At 36.6% G+C, this 24135-nt stretch overlaps 1 protein-coding gene across 2 annotated transcripts; it reads right to left on the bottom strand.

Moving 5' to 3' along the window:
* Positions 1-1519: 1519 nt before the first annotated feature.
* On the bottom strand, positions 1520-22704 carry LOC126721915 (serrate RNA effector molecule-like). 2 transcript variants are annotated; one of them, XM_050424999.1, is made up of 13 exons: positions 22531-22704; positions 21976-22440; positions 14325-14449; positions 9901-9958; positions 4916-4990; positions 4736-4810; positions 4544-4591; positions 4224-4292; positions 3300-4106; positions 3165-3210; positions 2718-3004; positions 2455-2640; positions 1520-1959 (listed from the first exon to the last, which is right to left on the bottom strand). In XM_050424999.1, the coding sequence occupies exons 2-13, from the start codon at positions 22401-22403 to the stop codon at positions 1899-1901; spliced, it is 2265 nt and encodes a 754-aa protein (XP_050280956.1). In that variant the 5' UTR covers positions 22404-22440; positions 22531-22704; the 3' UTR covers positions 1520-1898. The 2 variants fall into 2 exon arrangements, with proteins under 2 accessions (XP_050280956.1, XP_050280957.1); XM_050425000.1 differs by having other exon boundaries at positions 21976-22396.
* Positions 22705-24135: the final 1431 nt, after the last annotated feature.

The raw sequence follows: 24135 nt of genomic DNA, 5'->3' as shown, positions 1-24135 counted from the left end.
CAAATTCTAAAAATTATACCACCCCGCTACAGTACCGTCTCAAATATGAGACGGTACGGACAAATGTTGTAAAAAATTATATTGTTTTATATTCTCTTTTCTCTCTCCTCTCTCTTCATTTTTTCTTTTCTCTTCTCTCTCACTCATCGGTTCCCTCTCTCTTCTCCCTATACCAGTTCCCTCTCTCTTCAACCAGTCCGGGATGTTCACCGATAGCGACAACGACATAGCTTCAACGACAACAGTGCGCTCTGCCACGCTTGATCAGCTACGCCAGATCTCACCCACGCTCGATCTTGCCGATCTCACCCCGAGGCCACCGTCGATCTCACCCTCTTCCCTCTCCTCTCTGTCCGCCTTTCACTTTGCCTCTCTCTAGTTGTGGGTTTTTTTTTTTTTTTTTTTTTTTTTTTTTTTTTTACTGCAATTTGGGTTGTGGGTTGTGGTGGCAGGTGGTGGTTCAGTTGATCTGGGTGGTGGTGGACTGTGGGCTATGGGCGGTGACAGTGGTAGTGGTGGTGGGCTATGGGGGTAACGGCCGGTGGTGGCTGTCAGTGTTGTTGATGATAATGGAGGAGGGGATAATATATTATTTTAATGTGTAGAAAATATTATTTTAATGTATAGAATTGAATGATTAAACATCTGATAAATGGGATATTGTAAAATGATGTGGTAAAATAATAAAGTAAGTCTTTGGTGTGGCAAAATGACATTTTTTTTGTAACATCTGCGGATGCTCTTACCAATAGAAGTAAAAGTATTACGTATCGCTTTTATACAATCTTGATCCGAATAGCAAGGCTTTCATGGAATGAAAAAGATTTCAATCTCATTAGAGGGTTTAAGCAAAAAGTAAAGTAGACTATTTACGTCTAGAAAGTTTTCTTATTTTTCTCATTCTATTTTAATAATTTTACCTGTTGGGGTGGAATGGAGACCGTAGGGGAAGGTCAGATATGAAACTATACAAGGGAAGAGAAGAAAAATCCTTTACTTGGTTGGAGAGAAATTATGGGTAGAATAGGAAAATAGAGGAAATGGATTTTCTATGGGAAACACCATTCTTCCTTCCTTCCAAATTAGAAGATGCTAGAATAAAGCTAATCAACACTTTTTGTCAACCTTTGATTGAATTTTAGCACTTTCATATGCTGTGAACCCACGTGAAAGTGCTAAAATCCAATTAAAAGTTGACACATAAGCAGGGCATGAGAAGGGATGTCCCTAGCATAAAGATGAGATGATCATGGACCCATCTCTTTCTCCTCTTTTCTACCTTGAAAACAAAACAATGTGAGGGCCATCTTTTTTTCTTCTTCTTTTCTACCTGCATAACAAAAACCATGAAGGAATAGAATTCTCTCTTCTCTTTCCTTTCTTTCTTACTCTCTCCTCTTTGGCTCTTCCCTTTCTTCTCTTCCTCCCCCCTTCGTTTTGCTAAACATAGTGTAAGAGAATCAATAAAAATATTCTAAATTCCATTCACAAATATCATCGTATATTTTTGGCCATACACTCACAAAATTTAATTGAATTTGAATTGATCAACAACAAATCCCGCTAGTGCAATACACTATCAAGTAATCTATAATATTCATAATTTACCTGATGCCATGGCCCATAAAAAGTTCAAAGAAATCAAACGGCCTAAAATCTGGTAAAATCCTGTACTGAAAATTGTCTGCTATGCTAGACAAACAAAAGCCATTACTTATTGTAACGAAATAGAAGACCATTCTAACAATAGCCATTTAATCTTTTGGTACAAATAGGAGACTACGGCTCAGACCTAACCCACACTTAATGCCAAGGTCAGGAAAAATAAATTACTTTTGATTTGATGCAGAAGCCCAACTATTTGTGCATTGGGAGGGAACAGCCATTCTAGGGAGGTTTTACAAACTCCGATAATCTATCACAGTGACTTCATCCTCTGGAGCATCCAAATCTTGATAACTGCACCACCATCATAATAACCATGACCAAACAATTAAATATGAAGCACATCCTCAAACCCACAAATCAGAGAACTTTCACAGTGAAGTGTAAACTAAAAAGTAAACTAGAGAAAATTAATAGATACCCAAGTCAACAAATCACCTGCTAAAAAACAATTAGATAACCAATTTTTTAAATCACCAGAATAAACTGGTCTAAACTTTTCTCCATGGCCTTTTTGCATCAACCTTAAGTGCCAAGTGCTAAAAGAATCAAAATTCAAAGGGTGCCCAAATCACTAGAAGCGGATTGTTTACTCCATATGGTCGTGGCTAACAAGTTGTGAAAGAATCATTTTGTTCACCAAATTGGTGTAGAAGTATAAAAATGGCCTTATCATTAATCGAAATACTGCCTCTTAACAAATTAATTGCCAGACAAGAATATACTACTAAGCATGATTTGCATTCAAGCAGGAGGAATTGAGCAAGAAAGCTCCAGAGAATAACATACCTTCGCATTCGTCGAGGATCAGGCCTAAAAGATGGGGGAACAAGAATTTGAGTTGGCCCTCCAATATGAGGACCAGGACCAGGCCGCATCTTTCTACCACTGCCATCAAATGAGGATGGCCCTCCCTGGTCCCGTAACATCTGCATCGCAACTTCTGGGGGAGCAGGAACGAAGGGTCCCAAAGGGCTGCAATAATTAAAACATATTAAGCTTTAAGTCTTTCAGAACACGAAGGAAGAGTATAATAGGAATGTGCAACTAACCCAGCACCAGGCACAGGCATTAATACTGGTGGAGGAGCTATATCTGAGGGGAAGGGGGCAACTGCACTCATTCCTTGTGCGCTGAATGCATCATACATTGACTCATCACGATTTCCCACTTCGTGGGAACCAGGTTTAGATTGTCGATCATGGGAAGGAGAATTCTCTGTCCTATCAAACCTTTCACCATCATTAACCCTGTCAATCCGTTCCTGATCCCTCCGGTTGCCACGATCATCTCTCAATCGATTTTCCAGACCTGGTCTCCGCCTTTGTGGCTTGTCCTTCTGAGAATAGCTCACAAAACATACCACATAAGATACACAAATAACAGGCATAAATTTTATCAATCATACAAGATATATGAAAAACAGTTCGAGATTTTAAATTTTTTTAATTATTGGCCTATGTGTCTAACATGCAGCATACTGCATGTGTAAAAGATACCTGAGGTTGCTGCATGACTGGTGTTCCACCTGGTGCATCTGGATCACTGCATATATAATAAGACAGTCGTCAACCCATTGATAAAATACTGCCAACAGTTACAATGAACAAACAAACAAACAAACTTAAACTTACTTCATGTAGTTTTGGAAATATAGATCCTCACGCAATTTTGAAGTCAGTTCCATTACAACCTCTGGGTGTTTAAGCTTCAGATGTTTATGCACAAATTCAGACGCATGGAAAAGCTTTGTGCAGCCCTTAGCTCCACAGCCATACTTCCATCCATACTTTTCATCTCTTATTTTCCTAACGAATGGATCTAAAACTTCAACAGCTGCAGCATCTATCTTCTCCTTAGCAGTCATTACTTCCAAGCAATCCTGACCCCTCAACCTTTCTTGCCAAAATGAGTCAAGTTTCTTTTCCCAGTCTGCCCCAGATTTAGTAGTTTCTTCATAATTCTTTCCTTCCGGCCTTACATGCCTAAAACCCTTGGCTTCATTAGTTTCAACCACACCATAGTAATCTAGACCATGGATCCGCCAAAGATACGTGATAAGTGTGTCCAGAAGCTCGACACCCTCTAGACCCTTAACAGATGTTAAGCCTCGTATAATTATAATTGGACCACCAGATCCACCACGAGACTTATTATCACCATCAGTTTTGTCATGATCAACACTGCATAAGATATTGTCTTCAATACCTTTTTCAGAATCAAGCTTGCGTACAAGGGCCTGAGCTTGTTCAATATCTAGATGTATTCGTCTAGGCTCGCAACTGACAGGGTGGGCCTTTGGAGCAGCTGAAAAATCATTTTCTTTAACAGGTCCCCTACCATGTCTTCTTCGTTTACCACCAGCCTCTGCCTCATCTTCAGAATTTTGATCAACTGCAGGCCCTGATTTGTTTGATGACAAGGCATTAACACCAGGATTTCTGCACCACAAATACAAAATATGCATCATAGACAGGAGGGTGCAAACTTTCTATTTTAAAACATTTTTCTTTTTCCTTTCACACGCACACACACAAAGATAGAGAGAGAAAGGGTACAGGTCAAGTGTTCCACTCTGCAAATCTAGGAAAAAATCCTTAGCTATCTGTCGAGCTTGTTCATTCCTCCTACAAGGCAAAGAAGTTAGAGACAAGACTTTTAAATAACAATTAAACCCACAAAAATCACGGTATGGTCAATCTGCATGTGTTAACAAGTATGTGCACACAAATGTGACACACATAAACTTCACATATACACACATACCTTTAACCATACAAAATCAATTGATGCCAAAAGCATTTTGTGTTTCTCATTTTTTCAGATATATATTGTAGACTTGTAGTAGGTTTTCTTTATTATTAGCAGATAAACTCACCTTTCAATGACAGAAATTAAATTCGTTGGATGATACTTGTCTTTCAACCTTTATCAACAGAAAAAATCTTATTAGTGATAAATAAATAAATAAAACTACACCTATATAAACAGTTGACATTAGAAAGATAGTACATGACCCATAGCATTCAAAAAAGAACCAACTAAAATCAACAACACAAAAAGAACCTACCATTCCTCATCTTTATGAGCCTCAAAGAAAGCTCGTTTCTGAGTAGAAATGTACTCTGATTTATATTCTTGATACCTAAATAATCAAATACACATCATTTATAGATAAAAATAGATTCAATTAATTAGCAAATTTTCAGACAAAGCTTTGTTTCAAACTTATTTACTTTCCAGAATATACCTACGCTCAGCTTCACCAGGTAAGATATCATCTTCAAGCTCCTGAATGAATTGCTTATATGACATCAACCCCTCCCTGAAACAATTTTTGAATGGCATCATTTAATACATGAAGCTGAACAAACAACATCTTTGATAAAAGATAACTTTTTATTTTTATTTTTATAAAAGATAACTTTTTTTTTTGATAGGTAAGAAAATATATTATTGAAAAAGGAAAAGCATGAAAAATACATAAGATTCACGGTAGTGAACAAAGGGGAAACAGAAGTAAAAACAAACAAATTGACACTAAACTATTCTAAGAGATAAAAGAAAATCCCTAAGTGTAGAGCAATCTGAGAGACCCCAACACCGAGAGCAATCATAAAGGGTCCAATGGCATAAATCTAACAACTGAGCCAAAGATTTTCCAGTATCCTTAAAAGAATGCCGATCCCGTTCAGTACAGATAGTCCACATTAAACAACCCAGAACCAAATTTCAAATGTCAGAATTATGTTTCCCAAGCCAATGATACCAACCAAAAAATAAGTCTGCAACTGAACTTGGCATAACCCAATCAATCCCAAATAAATGAAGCATATCCATCCACAAAGAATGAACTACTGGACAAAAAATCAACAAGTGATCCACAGATTCCTCCTTACAACAACACATACAACAACGATTCGTCAAAGTACGACCACAGAGCATAAGGTCATCCAAAGTTAGAATCTAACCATGAGCTGTTGTCCACATAAATAATGCCACCCTTTTTGGTACCTTTACTTTCCAAATGCCCTTCCCAGGGAAAGTAGAAAGAGGTACATTTCGAATCTTATGATAGAAAGACTGAACATAACTTCCCACTGCCATTTTTTTTTTTTTTTGGTAAGTAATAAGATTAAATTAATATAAAAAAGGAACACCCTAGTACACAGGGAGTGAACAAGGGATAAGAAATCAAATATAAAAATTGCAAGAGTCTAGGAAATCAATAAAAGAAAGGAATGATTGTTTTTGCAAAGCAAACAACTAATCCCTTAAAGTTCTAAAAAAGAGTAGCTTGAGGTCCGGAATAGATCTCTCAATATCTTCAAAACATCTATTATTTCTGTCCCTCCAAAGACACCACATTAAGCAATGAGGAATGATGGACCAAATATAACCATTTCGATGACAACCAAAGTTGCCTTGCCTACACTCTAATAGCCCCAAAACCGTGTGCGGCATAACCCAAGTTACTCCAAATAGACCCAGAACCATTGACCATAGATCCATAGCAAAAGGACAATGAAAGAATAGATGGTCAACCGATTCACCATTTCTCTTACACATGTAGCACCAATCCAAAATCCACACCTTCCTCTTTCGTAAATTATCAATCATCAAGCATTTCCCTAAGGCAGCAGTCCAAACAAAGAAAGCTACTCTAGAGGGAATCTTCTGCTTCCAAATACTTTTCCAAACTTCCCACTGCCATTGGGACGCCAACAAAGTCTGTCACTACCTCCACCCCTAGGAATCCGAGTTTGAATGAAATGAAAAAGGGAGTAGGAAGCCGCTAATTCCCAATCATTAAATTCCCTATAAAATCTCAAACTCCAAACTCTATCATTATCTCCAACTAGAGGACTTTAACACTTCAGAAATACAAGCTTCCTTATTGGCTGAACACACAAATAACTGTGGATAAAGAGTTTTAAGAGAATTGTCCTCAGTCCACTTATCATGCCAAAGAAGAATACGAGAACCATCCCCCACCACATAGGACAAATACTTAAAAAAGTTTTCCCAACCTTCACTAATACTTCGCCATAAACCACAACCATGAGCACTTCTACAAACTCTAGTACTCCACCCCCCCTGTCCCTTCCCCATATTTCATGGCTATGACCCTCCGCCACATTAAAGATAACTTTTTTTATTTTTATAAAAGATAACCTATACCATCAATTTTAGTTGTAAGATTTCTATCATCCAGGAGAATCTGATCACAGGAAATTTCTCAAAGATTCAAATTCTACTGCAAGATTTAGTACTCCTGATTTAATTCAATAAAAACAATTAATAAATGTCTCCAAAAGAGAAGACATGATGCAGGTAACAAGAAGCCAACCTCATTTTTATTTTTAAGTGTCAAGGAAAATGTTGCAATTTACTAGTTTCTGGACATAGGCTGTATTAATGGTCCATTGGGTCTTATTTGGGGTTGTATTTACATTTAGTTATGTAATTTGGACTCACTAGTCAAAGCCCAAGGACTCCAACTCTTATTAGGATTTTAAGAAGGCCAATTTCTACTAGGAATAGGTATTAGAAACTATTCCCAACAATTTGGATTTTAGGATTTTAAGAAGGCCAATTTGGACTCACTAGAAGAAGTTTTCTAAAGTTTTTAGAAACTATGAAGCTTCGTTTGAGATTTGTGTGATACAACCTTATCTTAGGTGTGATGCCTAAAATTTTATTGTTTTTATTTCCCCTTCTTAAATTCCCAACAATTTAAGAATAATGCCTTAATACCTTATCCTAAATGTATTAGGAATAATGTGTGGTAGAATACCAATTAAGTTTAAGACAATTTTACAAGACTACTATAAGACCAACTATGCTATATGGTATTGCCTATTGGGCTATTAAGAAACAACATATTCATAAAATGAGAGTAGTTAAAATGAGAACATTAAGATGAATAAGTGAAAATTTAAGAAAAGACGGTACGAAATGAAGAAAGTTGTTTATGTGACTTCTTTGGATTGAAAGGATTGCAGAAAGTCATATGCAAATGAGAGCAATTAATGCACCAATGAGGAAGAGGTATTTGATTCATGTTGAGGGAACAAAAAGAGGTACAAAAAAAAAACCTAAAATAGCACTGGTAGAAGGTTGATATTGGATATGATAGAATGGCGGAGAAGAATACATGTGGCCAACACTGATTTTTCTTTTTTTTGATAGGTAAACAGAAAACTATTATTAATGAAAAAATTAGGAAGAGTACAAGTTGTTCATGATGATGAACAACTGGAAAAAAGAACAAACAGCACAGCAAAAGAAGCAATCAGGAAACTAAGCTAAGAGAAGACATAAACTCAAAGAGAGAAGAACAATCAGTAAAACCCCAATAACGAGACCACTCCAAAAGACTTCGTTGGCATAAACCCTTTAACTCATCCAACGTCTTCTCATTATCCTCAAAGGAACGACGATTTCGTTCCAACCACACACTCCACATTAAGCACCCTGGAACCAAATTCCAAATGTCCGAATTATGATTCCCAAGCCACTGATGCCAACAAGATAACAAACCCGCCACTGGTCCTGGCATAACTCAATGAATACCACACACTGATTTTTCTATTGAATATTTTTCCTTGACTCCGAAAAGGATTTCATCTATTTGGAGATCCTTGGTGCAAACCTATTGTGATAAATTCTGTAGTTTCCTTTCATTTTTGCTAAATTCTGTAGTTTCTGAATTTAAACTCCTACCATGCACTTGAACTAGTAGTAGGAGCCCATCTATACCCACTGAATTATTTCAATTCATTAAAAATTGGTTTAGAGAAACTTTCAGTAGCTATGAACTTTTCTTTACGAATTATGTGAGACTACACATATGGCAAAGAAAATGCTCAAATGAGATATCAATTAGCATAATACTTTTTTTGCTGGTAAGTTAAACATGCACACTGTGGGTCTTAAACCCACCACTTCACCTTCCACCTTACTCTTACAAGGGAAGGAGATGCCATTGAGCTAGAGCTCATTGGCCAATTAACAACATATAATTTTCAACTACATTTATACTTCTTTACTATATTCTGACGCAAATGCATCTTCTATAAGCTGTTTTAAGATATTTTGATTGAGTTCACACTGGCAGCCTTAGCTGTTAAGAACGGTTAGTTACAGCTATCTTTGTGTCCAAACAAGGACCTTAAGGCAGTTAGCTTATGCAGCAGCCATTCTTCTCTGAATTAGTTAGTCTTGTTAATGAAGTAGTTACTTGTATTAGATGTAACCAGTATTAGTTTGACACTTATGGTTGCTAGTTGTAGGACAGATTGTATAAGTACTCTTGTACTCTCATTTAGTGCCCAACCACCTACTAAATGTTTTAAGCAACTCTCATTGCTAAACAGATCCAAAACAGTTCTGCCTAGACACATTCCCCACACCAGTTTATTGAGCTACCTTCCCACATGTCTATCTCCAATATTTTCAATGCGCAACACCTTACTCCTTACCATGATCCGAAGGAGGCCAAGAGGCCAAGTGCTTTCTAAGGAGGGCAGCCTGATGCAGGAGCATCTTCTAAGCTGTTTCAAGATGTTTTGAATCTTTTGATTGAGTTCAAGCTGGCAGCCTTAGCTGTTGAAAACAGTTAGTTACAGCTATCTGTGTGTCCAAACAAGGACCTTAGGCAGTTGGCTTATGTGGCAGCCATTCTTATCTGAATTAGTTAGTCTTGTTAATGAATTAGTTACTTGTATTAGATGTAACCAGTGTCAGTTTGACAAGAAACTAATGGCTGTTAGTTGTAGGACAGATTCTTGTACTCATATTTTGAAATCAGTTTTTGAGAACTAGTGATTTTAAGCTTTTGTGTGCTTTTCATTGGAACTTAGTGTTCTTGCAGAGGTGCCTAACCACCTACTAAATGTTCTAAGCAACTCTCATTGCTAAACAAATCCAAAACAGTTCAGTCTACACACATTCCCTGCACCATATTCCCTAGTAGTTCAGCCTTTCTATCCGTTCTGCTAAACAACACAAATGGTAGAGTAGCATAGTCATACGTCCAATGTTTACAATTAATAACAAAAAATACTACTAGATACACAGGTATGAATATTTACACATAATATCCTTCCAAAAAAATAAAGTTGTTCTCATTTCTTAATATATTCTTCCATGTCTAATCAAGCAAAACAAAAACATTAGAACTAACATGTACATTCATTTACAATCAAGAGAGTTGACATACTAGAATCTAACCTTTGTGTGCTCCCTGCGTTTGATGAATCTGGAAAACCACCACGGTTTGATGCCATGTCTGCCCAAAAAAATCCCAAAAAGAAATATGCACAGTGAATGTTATGGACAGTAACGACAGTTAAAGAAATATGGGCATATTGACACACAACACAAGGACAAACCAATTTACAGTTAATGTTAAGAAGCAATAAATATGGACCTTATCAATTACCTAAACAAGGAAACTTTAACATAGCTACATCATATGATTTAACTATGGATTTCTGTTGATTGTATAAAGCATTAAAATGAAGAAAATATTTATAGTATATAAGCATGCTTTCCAAGTTCCAGCAATCCTATTTTAAAGAACTTATATTTTTCTTTGGAACAGTCCCTAGTTTAAAGCACCAGCCAACATAGTCCAACAGTCAAAAGGTGTTTTGGTGGAGCCATTGGCAGGGGAAATTCAATTCGGATATTTGGAGTATGGTTCCTAGTTGCTTGATGTGGATTGTTTGGACAGAAAGAAATCGGCAATCTTTTGAGGCTACTGAGAAATCACTGGATCAATTACAAGCTTTATGCCACCGAACTCTCTTTAAGTGGTCTAGGTGCTGGGTTTCTTCGAATTGTTCTTCTATCATAAAGTTTCTTTCTTCGGTTGGAATTGTCCCTTAAGTTCTATTTTCTTTGATGTTGTTTGTTGTTTTTTCTTGTGTACACCATCATTAACACCTAGTATTTTTTTTTTTTTGATAAGTAACACCTTGTATTTTCCTTCTATGCTTTTTTTACATCTTGATTAATATTATACTTATTACCTATCAAAAAAAAAAAAAAAGTACAAAAGGCATCTAAGGGAGGGGTGAGTTCTTGAGTTCAAATCTCACTCTCAACCCAAAAAAATCAATAAAACAAATAAAAAATAATACTGTCTTCAAACTATTTTGTAGGGGGCATAAACTCTTGCATTAATTTTTTTCGCTTTATTTCTCAGCTTTTGAAAGGCTGGAAAGTAACAAAGATAACTCCATAGAATATTTTCAATAACTTTTCTTTCCAGCCCCAAGCATCTAAATATTTGTTGGAGCTCTCAGTTTTTTTTTTTTTTCCTTAATTTCTAAGTTACACAAGCATCCTGTGGGTCTTGAACCCACAATCTCAACCCCACCCCCCTTTTTGCTCTTTTAATTTTTTTAAAATAAATATTGTAATATCCCTACTATATATATATATATATATAAATTAAGATAATATACACCAATACCTAACAACAATCAAGTGCCTCTGTAAATTATCAATAGTTAAGATTCTTTACCACGCATCCATCCACAGGAAGAAACAAACCTTCATTGGCACATTTGGTTTCCACACAGTCTTCATGGGAAAAGACATATTAGAACTCTAGTGTCAGACCTAATAGTATGATTGAACTTCCAAAACCTCTCGGGAAGAAGGTTTCCGGCAGAGCTTATCTATTCCATCTCCTCTCCACTCCAGAATAAATAAGATCCATGAAGGCAGCAACCGACTCTAACCACCCACTTTAAAGCTGATAAAACAATGAAAAGTATCCCACCCCTCCTAATACTCTTCCAAAGGCAGACCCCCATAAGGTCCCCATACAACATTAGAACACCAGTCTCCCCCCCACCCCCCCAAAAAAAAAAACACACACACTGCCATACTTCAAGTCCACTACCCTTCTCCATAAAGCATCTCTCCATAGCATACTGCCACAAACCATTTACCCAACAAAGACGCTTATGTGAATTATTACTTGGGGCGCTAAATGATGGGGGAAATCATTAATTGAATCTTAGGTTTGCAAGAGTTTTCCATATTTGGGAATTAGGTCACTTGATTCTAAGTTTGATATTCTATATTCTAATATCCCTAGAAGAGATGAAGACTATGATAGTTTTAGGTGGAGGCTTAATTACAATGGTAGGTTTGAAGCTCGTTCTCTCTATGAGGTGTCAAGAGGATATAGGTGCCTGTTTGACATCTCGGTTTGAAATGCACTTATTCAAAGTACAGCTTTTTTAAACATCACTTTTTTTCATTGTATAACTTTTTAAATAAGATGTACCAAACGGACACTTGATCATAGCCATTTTCCAGGAAAAGTATCGCGCAATAAGACTCCTAAGAAAGTTGCTTTCTTTGTGTGATAGAAGCCAAGAGTATTCAGCACAACAAGACTCCTAAGAAAGTTGCTTTCTTTGTATGATAGCAACCAAAACAAGGTATTGACTTGGACTAGAGTCGTACTTGTAAATGTAGTGGTGAGATTGGATCATTTGCTACTTCCTAAAAAATGTTTCTTTCATTGTGTGATAGTAGCCAAAAGAGATATTAACTTGGACTGGTGTTGTATTTGTAAATGTATTAGTGACTCTGCAACATTTGTTACTTGTGTGGTGGCTCCCAAGTTGTCGCCTTTTGCTTTCTCTATATTTGGAGTCCAATGGGTCATGCCAAGAGATGATTGATATGCTTTTCGGGTGGAGGAATCTGTTTGGTAATCATAGGAGTTCTCTTATTAGGAATGCAGCCCCTATTTGCTTGATGAGGACAATCTTGCATGAGAAAAACAAGAGTACTTTTAATGATGTGGAGCTATCTATTTTCGAGATAAAATCATTGTTTTTGACGTTGGTGTTTGAGTGGCCCTACACATCTGGCGGCACCAACGCACATTACATTGTAGAGTTCATTCATTCCCTTTCTTTTTCGAATGTGATTGTTGAATATTGTGATTTCCTAAGCAAGCTTTGTGTACATGAGGTTTCCTCATTTGGATAAAATTTATTATTATTTATCCAAAAAAGAGCATAGGAGTTCTCTTATTATGAATGTGACCCCTCTTTGCTTGATGAGGGCAATCTTGCATGAGAAAAACAAGTGTACTTTTAATGTGGAGCCATCTCTTTTTGAGATAAAACCATTGTTTTCCTCATTTGGATAAAATTTATTATTATTTATCCAAGAAAAAAAAGGGGGGGAGGGGAAACAAAAACACACATACACATAAAACTTAATACATGGAATCATGGACATATTACTGTCTTGACAACCTCTCTAATTGATTTTCTTCTCTTATTGAAACTTTTGACACAATGTACATATTGCATATTAATATTTTTCTTGATGAATAACATAGAGATATTTTGTTTTTCAAAGAAGACATATAAACCCCATTAGCATACAATGACCATATACAAAGCAGAACATTTAGGAATTCGGCACTAAACTAAGGTTCTTGAATAGGATTTGATGTCTACAGGTTTAACTGTTTAAGCAGGTTAAGTAATAAAAAGATTGGATTTGAAAATGTTTCAATGGTTATTTGATGTTAAAACAGTGAGTAGAACAAGAAACAATGAAATAAACACTGGGCAGTCACACCTAGATTTCCTAAGGAACCACCCTTAGGAGGGAGAAGGCAATAAAAAAGGTCGTACCCAATGCACAAAACTCCCACCTTTTTTTTTTAATAAGTAATAAAAGGCACAAAAATCTCACTTTTGAGGGGTCTAGGAGAGGTCGTAGTAGGTAGCCTTAGCCCCTCCCTCCACCAACAAAAAATTACATCCTCAAAACTTAACTTAAGCTACTGGAATTTCATTAAATTCATTCTCTTTATTTCTATCTTTTATTGAATATAAAGATTCTTTTATTGGCTATTGTCAAGTAACCTTTTACTCCTAATAATAACATGAAAACTGAAAAGTAATTAAGAATTTCTAGTGCCCATTTGGCATACCATTTTGAAACTGCAATTTTTCAAAGTAAAATCTTTTTAAACCTCTTTTTTTTTTTTCCTAAGTACAGTGTTTTCAAAGAGCAGAAAAATAAATTGTGCCAAAAGGGCGGTTAAACCAAATAGGACTCAAAACGTAAGCTAAGACTCATGGTCCTCTAGAATAGCCACTACAGCATACTATTCCAGAAAATCTAGAAAAAACCAAACTACCCTATTTTAGTAAACCTTTATTAAAACTGAACCACTAACTTTCTAGTGCTTGAAGAGCTCTAGACATGACATTAGGGGGAAAATAAAAACCAACTTTCTAACTTAAAGAAACTTATTATTGTATTCAGACTTAATAATAACTAAAGTAGCCTATGAAATGTGCCAAGAAGGCCCCACATAAAAACTAGGCAACAATTCAAAGTCCATTTGGGTTTTTTTTTTTTTTTTTTGGCTTTTTGAAAATGGGTTGTTTGAAAAAGTTGGACTTAAATAAAAAGTGATGTTTTAAAAAGCTATACATTGAACAAGTGCAGTTGCAAACCGCTGAAACAAACGAGCTCTTAATCTTGTTTTTCCTCAAACTCTAAAGTTTATATAATATAAGTTATATAAGAGCTTCCATATATGCAAAATTAAATGATGAAATAAGGTATGTCAAGTCAACAACCCAAACCTTACATACCAGAAGGTCCATTTTGATGAGGGCCTGTTGATCGATTCATAAACCGACCATGAGATTTTTCATCAGCATACCCAGGTCTTCCTCCCATCCCACGTTCATATCCACCAAGATAATCATGACCAAACCTGTACCATCATCAACATTATGTGAAAGTAGCCAAAAAAAAATTTTAAGACGTTAAACCACTTATAAAAAATGAATTATTAAGATAATATATAAAAACTAATTAAAACAATAAGTTCTTCAAATCAGCCCCAAAGAATAATTTCTTAGCTCCAATAAGAAGAGGGAAAGTGTCCATGGAAATAAGAATTCAAATCAAAATATGCAGACAATCAGGGAGAGAGAAGAGGGAAAGCCCTCACATGAAATAAATCCAGCACACAAAATATAGGGGGAGAATATCTTTGCTACCCTATAATTTATTTGGATTCACTTGGCCCTCCTAAAGTTTGTTCTATAAGCTAAGCTAATTGGCATGTTTTGTCAATCTTGAAGGTAAAAACTAACAGTCTATCATGAAGGTAATACAAAGTGAAACTGGAAAAATGAAAACAAGCCATGCCACAAGAAGATGAATAAAATTTACCCCTTCTTTATCTTTATCTTTCTTTCTTTTTTTTTGAGAGTAGAGGGGTTGTGGGGAGGAACATCTTACTACCAACATAATCTTTTGTAAAAAATAATTCAAGGCTAGTACTGTAAAACCCATCAACTTTCTCAATAGCCTCAAAACAAATCCCTAAAGCTAGGATTGCACACAGTCTGGGTTCGGTCAGGTTGGAAGTAAACACATCACCTGACCAGATCATGTCGTGTTCAGAAAAATTGCACCTGATGCCGACCAACAATGTTCAGATAATCGAGTTAACTAACATTTTATGTAAATGTTCAGGCTAAAGTCAATTTCATCATTTTGAAGTTGCTAATGAAAAATTATAAAGCAGCTGAGTTGGTAGAAGTTTTGTTTGCCAAAATTGGAAACAACCAAAATTCTAACCAAAAAAACATAATCCATCTTCAAGTATTTGACTCCCTCTCTTCCCATGACAAATAGAGAGAGAGAGAGAGAGAAAAGGAAATCCTACATATGGGTCGTAGGTCTAGCAATACAGATTAAATAAAAAAATGTCAAATAACCCCTCACAAAAATACAAATTAAAGGGTTTTACACAATGTATTTCTGTTTTTGATTTCATGCAATCTGTTTCTGTTTCTATTTCTATTTGATTTGTTTGTATTTGCTTCAAGTTCAGTCTGTTCATCAACAAGATATTTTAATGAAAATATCTATTACCTATCCAAAAAAAATACGAATTAAAATCAAGACAAACACGAAGAAAAATATGTTGAACAGTGCAAACTTAAATGCACAGTAACTTGGAGTATATAACCATAGTTTGTAGCAATATTTCCATAACTCTCATCACTGCAGCAGGTTCTATGCTCACTCTCTTCCTTTTTTTCTCTCACTCTCATCTCACTTGTTCAGACTTTGAGGGGTCAAGGGGTCTACAAAGGACCCTCAGTTGTTTCCAGCAAAGCTCAATGCTAGGATTGATGCCAGCAGTGCATGTATGGCCAACTCAATTTTACAAATTGAGCAAAGGTTTGAGACTGAAAATGTAAATAAAGGATGAGGGATAGGGGATACATGTAAATAAAGGATGAGAGAGAGAAATCTCAATGTGTCAAGGCAGAGGAATTCTGAGAGACTAATAAAATAAAACTACATGTATGTTTCTGACAGTTGTTTGTTCAACACCCAAACTGAAACTGTTGGTCTATCATTTTACTTAGCTGATTTAGACCAAAACAAGGGATGAAACCAACCAAAATCAGTTTTGTCACTTGGGTTGGGTTTTGCACACCCCTAAAACAAAGGGTATGAGATAAGGGAAGATGCCAAAAAATTGCCCATGTTTGCTGTTCTGTTCGGAGTCACAACAAATCTATATTAGCAACAGCGCCTTATGCAAGTTTTGATATTCCCACCGTGCAAAACAGCCTATTTTCCATACCATTCCATCACACAAGAACTTGTTTACTATAACAAACATAGACGTAGAAATACCCAATGCACAAAGCTCCCATTTTGGAAGATCTGGGAGAGGTAGACAATAGGCAGCCTTACTCCCTTTTTTTTTTTTTTGGTGAGTGCTGATTTTCAGTACAACCAACACAGACATTCCCAAAAAAATAATAATAGTGGAAATTAATGAGTGACCTAGACGACCCAAAATAATCTGTTGAAGATCCATAGCCCACCGCAAATTTTGGGACTAAGGCTTTGTTGTTGCTATTGTTGTTTTTTTTTTTTTGATAAGTAAAAGATATATTGATAAAAAAGGGAACACCCTAGTGCACAGGAAGTGTACAAGGGAAAAGAAGTCAAATACAAAAATTACAAGAGTCTAGGAAATCAATAAAAGAGGGGAAAGATTTATCTTGCAAAGCAAACAACCAATCCCTTAAAGTTCTAAAAAAGAGAAGCTTGAGGGCAGGAATAGAATTCTCAGTATCTTCAAAACATCTACTATTCCTCTCCCTCCAAAGACACCACAATAAGCAATGAGGAATGATGGACCAAATATAACCATTTCGATGACGACCAAAGCTGCCTTGCCAACACCATAACAGCCCCAGAACAGAGTGCGGCATAACCCAAGAAACTCCAAAAAGGCCCAAAACCATAGACCATAGATCCGAAGCAAAAGGACAATGAAGAAATAGATGGTCAACCGATTCACCATTTCTCTTACACATGTAGCACCAATCCAGAATCCACACCTTCCTTTTACGTAAATTATCAATCGTCAAGCATTTCCCTAAAGCAGCAGTCCAAACAAAGAAAGCTACTCTAGAGGGAATCTTTTGCTTCCATATACTTTTCCAAGGAAACCCAATGGAAGCGGTGCCAGCTAAAATTCTATAATAACCACTAACCAGGAAACCCTTAACTTTGTTAGGAATCCAACACATTTTATCCTCACCTCGCCCCCTTATATGCGAACCATAAATAGATGCCATGAAGTCGGACATAGACTCTAGATCCCGAGCATGCACACTCCTAATGAATCTCACATCCCAAAAGAGGACACCATGAGCGAACATCATAAGCTCAGCCACACTAGCATCCTTATTCCTACAAAATCTGAACAAGTCTGGAAATCTAACAGCAAGAGAAGTCTCCCCACACCACCGGTCTTGCCAAAACTTCACTCTAGATCCATCGCCAATATCATACATAATATGGTGAGAGAAAGAAGGCCATCCCTGACTGATATTTTTCCATAAACCAACACCATAAGGGCCAATCACAGCTCTGGAGAACCAGCCCCCCCACATACAACCATACTTTGTCTCTATCACTTGCCTCCAAAGGGCATCTACCTCAACCCCAAAACGCCAAAGCCACTTTCCAAGTAAAGCTTCATTGAAAAGTCTAATCTTCCTTATCCCTAAGCCACCCGCATAAATAGGAGAACAAACGGTAGCCCATTTAACCAAATGGATTTTAGGATCCTCTCCAAGACTGCCCCACAAGAAATTCCGCTGGAGCTTCTCAATACGGTTAGCCACACTAGCAGGAATAGGAAATAAAGAAAGAAAATAAGTGGGTAGATTAGATAGGGTGCTTTTGATAAGGGTGACTCTACCTCCCTTGGATAAGTATAAACGTTTCCAACCCGCCAATCTCCTCTCCATTTTCTCTAGAATAGGATTCCATATAGACTTATCCTTGAATTTAGCTCCCAAAGGAAGACCTAGGTATTTCATAGGGAGAGAGCCCTGCTTGCAGCCAAGAACAACCAAGAAAAGGTCAAAATCATTGACTACCCCAACCGGAACCAATTCTGACTTGCCCAGGTTGATCTTGAGGCCAGACACCGCCTCAAACCAAATAAGAATCATGCGAAGGAACAAAATCTGATCTAAATCAGCCTTACAGAAAATAAGCGTGTCATCTGCAAAGAGGAGATGAGACACCGCCATGGATCTTCCCTCCAAGTTACCTACACTAAAGCCCGACATGTGACCTTCAAGCACTGCTTTGTCCAACATACGACCAAGAGCTTCCATCACCAAAACAAACAACAAAGGAGACAACGGATCACCTTGCCTCAAGCCTCTGGTGCTACCAAAAAAACCACAAGGAGAGCCATTGATCAAGATGGAGAAGCGGACAGTAGAAAGACAAAAGCGAATCCATTGTCTCCATTTGGCAGAGAAACCACTTCTTTCTAACATCTGAAGCAGAAAATTCCAGTTTACATGGTCAAAAGCCTTCTCAACATCCAGCTTACAAATCAGCCCCGGCAACCCAGACTTCAATCTACTGTCAAGGCATTCATTATCTGCCCCTCACAAAAGCATTCTGAGATGCAGAGATTATATCCCCCATCACCAAGCGGAGACGATTAGCCAAAACTTTAGCAATAATTTTGTAAACCCCCCCAACCAAGCTAATGGGCCGAAAATCTCCAATCTCATTAGCTGCATGTTTTTTAGGAATAAGAGTAACAAAAGTTGTGTTTAAGCTTTTCTCAAACTGACCATTGGCAAAAAGTTGTTGCTATTGTTGTTGTTCTCAAAATCTATGAGCACATCATGATAGGTCCTAACTTCTTCCCCTTCCCCCACAACCAAAGATAAAGATAGGCACAAACCATAAAACAAGACTGTTCAAGTGTAATATTGTGCATTTAAGAAAAAGGAAGCTTTAGATATAGGATTGGTGCTACATGTGCAAATGTAATGGTGAATCGGTTGATCATCTTTTTCTTTATTGTCTGGTTGCAATGGATCGATGGGCTATGGTGTTCGGTTTGTTTGGAGTGAGTTGGGTTATGTCACAATCTGTAGTGGGGCTTCTAGTGTGTTGGCAAGGAGATTTGGCCGTCATCCAAATGAGTATATATGGTTGATTGTTCCCCATTGCTTATTGTAGTGCCTTTGGAGGGAGAGAAATAGTTGGTGCTTTGAAGATAAGGAGAGATCCATATCGGACTTGAAGCTATTTTTCTTTAGAACTATAATGGATTGGTTGGCTGCTTTGCGGAACCAATCATTTTTATCTTTTCTTGATTTCTTAGATTCTTGTAATTTTTGTTCTTGATTGTTTGACCCCTTGTACACTTCCTGTGTACTAGGGTGCTCCCCTTTTTTGATATCAATAACTTATTACTTATCAAAAATAAAACAAGACTGTTCAACTAATGTAAAAATTATCACCATTACTAACCAACTTTTGCACTTAAAATTTCATGATCATGAACTCCAAATTCTAATAACAAACGTAATAAAAGCATATTAGGGTAAAATTTAGGTATAATACATTAGGTTCTCAGCATAGTTGTATTGATTTTTTTTTTTTTTTTTTTGAGGAATTAGTTGTATTGAATTTAATTGTTCAATATGACACTGTTTGTACTTTATTGGTCGATGCAACCGTATGTTCGAATTTAATTGAGGAACTTAATGTGCAGCACCACCTGAGAAATTGTACCTTAGTTTTTTCCTTGAGTATTACACCAAAAAATCCTCAATCACAAGCCATAAACATATGCATTCAAATTTCAACAACAAAAAAACCTAGGATTGCACAGTCTGGTTCTGGGTTCAGTCAGGATGGAAGTAAACCCATCACCTGACCCAATCATGTCATGTTCAGAGAAATTGCACCTGATGCCTACCGAAAATATTCAGATAATCAAGTTAACAAACATTTAAGGTAATTTTTCAGGTATGGTCAATTTCATTGATTTGAAGTTGCTGCTGAAAAATTATAGAGTAGCTGAGTTGGCAGAATTTGTGTCTGCCAGAATTGGTAAAAACTAAAATTCTAACAAGAAAACACAACCCATCTTCAAGCACTTTGATTCCCTCTTCCCATTACAAATAGAGAGAGAGGGTGAGATGGAAACCCTACATATGGGTCATAGGTCTGGCAATATACTTTAATCACAAAAATAAAAATTAAATTCAAGACACATTCCCATAAATAAACCAAAATTCAGCTTGTGTTTTTTTTTTTTTTTTCCTTTTTCAATTATACAAATATCTAAGCACTTAAAAACATGAGAAAAATGTTTGAACAGTGCACACTTAGGTGCACAGTAACCATAATGTAGCAATATTTCCATAACTCTCATCACAGCAGCAGGTATTCTGCTCACCCTCTCCCTTTTTTCTCTCACTCTCATCTCACATGTTCACTCTCTCCCAGATTTTGTCAGTTCTGGAGAGACTTTGTGGGGTCAAGGGTCTGCCAAGGATTCACTTAGTTGTTTCCAGCAAAGCTCATTGCTAGGATTGATGCCAGCAGTGTATGTATGGCCCACTCAATTTTACGATTTGAGTAAAGGTTTGTGACTGAAAATTTGAATGAAGGATGAGGAATAGGGGTACATGTCAATATGTCATGGTTTTAAGTGCCCACACAAGAGAGAGAGAGAGAGAGAGAGAAATCTCATTATGTCAAGGGAAGGGAATTCCAAGAGACTAATTACATAAAACCACATGTAAATTTCTGACAGTTGTTTGTTCAACAACCAAACTGGAAAACTGTTGGTTCTGCCATTTTAATAGCTAATTTAGACCGAAAAAAGGAATGAGACCAACTTTCGTCACACGCATTGGGTTTTTGCACACCCAAACCTAAAACCAAGGGGATGAGATAAGGGAAGATGCCAAGAAATACCCATGTTTTCTGTTCTGTTTGGAGGTCACAAGGAATCTATATTTGCAACAGCCCCTTATGCATGTAGTGATATTCCTACCATACAAAACAACCTAATTTCCATACTATTCAACCCCATGAACACTTCTTCGTTACACAAAACTCCCATTTTTGCATGGTCTGAGAGAGGTGATTGGTCGTCAACCTCACCCACATTTTTTTTTTTTTTTGTTTGGAGAGGTTGATTCCCTGTGTAACCAACATAGACATTCCCAAACAATAGTCAAAGTGGAAATTAATGAGTTTTTCTCAAAATCCATTAGCACATCATGATAGGTCCCAACTCCCCCCTCCCCCACAACCAAAGATAAAGATAGTCACAAGCCATAAAACAAAAAATATTCTACTACTACCCTGCACAAGACCGTTCAACAAATGTAAAAATTACCACCATCACGGACCAACCTTTTGCACTTAAAACATCATGACAATGAACTCCAAATATTATAAAACAAATTTACAGTTTCTTAGCTATAGTACATTAGATTCCCCAATTAAATTCAAACACAGTTGTAGTGAATTTAATTTTCTCTACTTTATCTGCGTTCATTGTGTTTGAATATAATTAAGAAACCCATATCTAAGTTTTTCCCTAAATATTACACCAAAAAACCTCAAATCACAAGCCAATAAATTTTGTACCAATTAATAATGATAATGTCCAATATTTCGGATATAACTTAGGTATAATACTGTTTGCACTGTTTTCACACGCAACAATGTATTTGAATTTAATTGAAGAACCTAATGTACGGTACAAACTAAGAAACTGTACCAAAGTTTTGCCCTAAATATTCCTCAATTAGTCACAAGCCATTAACATAAGCATAAAAAAATTGTAGCAAATAATAATCAAGCATATGAATTTTAATTGAGAAACCTAATGTACAGCGCATAAAAGAACTGTACCTATCGTCGGGACCATAACCGCCACGAGGGCTCCCCCGGCGAGAGCGCTTGAATGGCGGAGGCGAGCGGCGAGGAGGAGGATGAGGCGAGTAGCGGCGGTCGCGGTCGCGATAAGGGGGCGGAATAGGGCTAGGGCTACGGCGGCGCTTGTAGTCCCTCTCCCTATCCCTCGGCGACATGTTCCGGTCGTAGTAATCGCGGCGGTGGTTCGGAGGGCGATCGAAGTCCCTGTCGTCTCTCCTATCCCTAGAGTCTCTCTCCCTCCTACCGCGAGACGGCGGATGAGGCAGAGACGGAGGAGGAGGCGGCGGAGGCGGTGCTGATGCATCGTCCTCCGTTACGACGGAGGTGGCGGCGGCGGCGGCGGAGGTTGAAGCCTTCGGGGATCGGTCAACAGAGTCGTGAGGCATGTTCATGACTTCTGCCATAGATGAAAGAATTTTTGAAGGGTGAGAAAGAATAGCCCTAGAAAACAAAAAATTATAAGTAATTTTAATGGATATGAAGGGGTAGAAGTGGAATTAAAAAAAATGAGAGAGAGAGAGAATTGAGGACCTGAAGAGAAGTGAAGTGTGGAGAGTGAAAGAGTTGAGAGTTGAGAGAAAGTAATGGAGAGAATTTTTTGGGGTTTTTTTTGTTTTTAAAGTTTGTTTAAACGAGAGAGCGAGAAAGCGCCCTTTCAAGCTCGCCTTCTTTTCTTCCAATCCGTCTCTGGTGGTGATAAAATGGCGTTTCCGATAAGGGGAACGCGTGCTAAAATAATAATAATAATTTTTCATAATTTTTTTTATAAAAAAAATTTACAAAATTCGACAAAAAATAACTTTTCAAATTTCAAAAAATAAAAATAAAAAATTAAGTAAAATTTAAAGACCAATCTTATTTTGTCACTACTATAGAAAAACAAAATTATATTTTTCACTTTTTTTTTACCTAAATTCTATATGTTTTATTTTTTTTGACAAAATTCGAGAAAATTTTATAATTTGTTAGGACTAAAAAAATACATTTTCAAATTTAAAATAAAAATAAATGAAAAATTAACTAAATTTTAAGGACCAATCTTTTATTTTCACTATTATAGAAAAAATATATTATATTTTTCACTTTTTTTCCCTACAAATGATGCTCTATATGTTTTTTCATTCTTTCTAATTTTAATTTTCTATTAAATATGTTCGAGTAGAAACTAATTTTTAATTATCTTTGTCCAAAAAGTAGTCTAATTAGGGATTGGAGTTCAGTTTCCTTATAGATCAATAGGTTTTGTTGTAGGTAGGTACTTCGAAATATGGTAAGATTTTTTGTACTTGTTGTTGATACCATATTTTATTTGCCTTCAATTTTCATGTCAGACATCGAAAATTCCAAAAAAATCATTTACTCATCGGAGGATCGTGGGAATGTCTAGATCATCATGATTTTAACCCATATGGGTATCAGAGCACTCGAAGTGCAGTTTGAAGTCAAAATGCCCCTATTAATCGAGAGTTGATTGAAGGTCAAAATTGATCAAAACTCCAACAAAAGGATATTTTCCATGTTTTTAAATCAAACTCGGGATTTTCAAAGATTTTTATCAAGTTTGACCAATAGTTGACTTCTAGCGACCGAAAACCAACTTTTGATCCAACCGTCCAATTAGGGTAAAACCAAAGTCATTGCAAAGAATATTGAATTTCCTTTCAAATGACTGCTCAAAGGGTCGAAATTGGAGTTAAAACGATTGAGATATCTTGAAAATCATACTAGGCATATCGACTCGCTTCTTAAGGCCATAACTTTTGATCTGATCGTTCGATTTTCAAAGTGTCAAATGATCTGAAAACTAGACATCCATATCTTTTCAGTGCCACAAGAATTGGGTCAATTGGAGTCCAGGAAAGCTTTTAAATGAGCAACCGAAGTTGAAATTAGAAAAAAGCTAGAAGAAAATAAAATTGCTAATGTTAATAGGAACACCTGGCACACACTTAGTGCATGCTAGAAGGCAAAACGTCACAAAAATTAATATAAATACACCCCAACTCCCAAATTGCAAAAAAAAACAAAAATTTGGGGTCCTAGAGCAATTCTCTCGCTCTTTTTACCTAAATTTTCTCTCAAGCACACACAAATTCTTGATTCTCTTTGTTGGAAAAACATAGTTTGTATTACATA

The sequence above is a fragment of the Quercus robur genome, chromosome 4 (genome assembly GCF_932294415.1).
Source record: "Quercus robur chromosome 4, dhQueRobu3.1, whole genome shotgun sequence".
NCBI lineage: Eukaryota > Viridiplantae > Streptophyta > Magnoliopsida > Fagales > Fagaceae > Quercus > Quercus robur.
Note: the sequence above shows the minus strand (reverse complement) of the source record. Positions and strands in the feature narration are given on the sequence as shown.

Excerpts from the sequence above, each read along its gene's own strand:
- LOC126721915 (XM_050424999.1), bottom strand. The coding sequence starts at position 22,403 with ATGGCAGAAGTCATGAACATGCCTCACGACTCTGTTGACCGATCCCCG. Across the intron at positions 14,450-21,975 it reads GGTTATGGTCCCGACGATAG|GTTTGGTCATGATTATCTTG; the intron begins GTACAGTTCTTT and ends ATGATGGTACAG. Across the intron at positions 3,005-3,164 it reads CAGTCATGCAGCAACCTCAG|AAGGACAAGCCACAAAGGCG; the intron begins GTATCTTTTACA and ends AGCTATTCTCAG.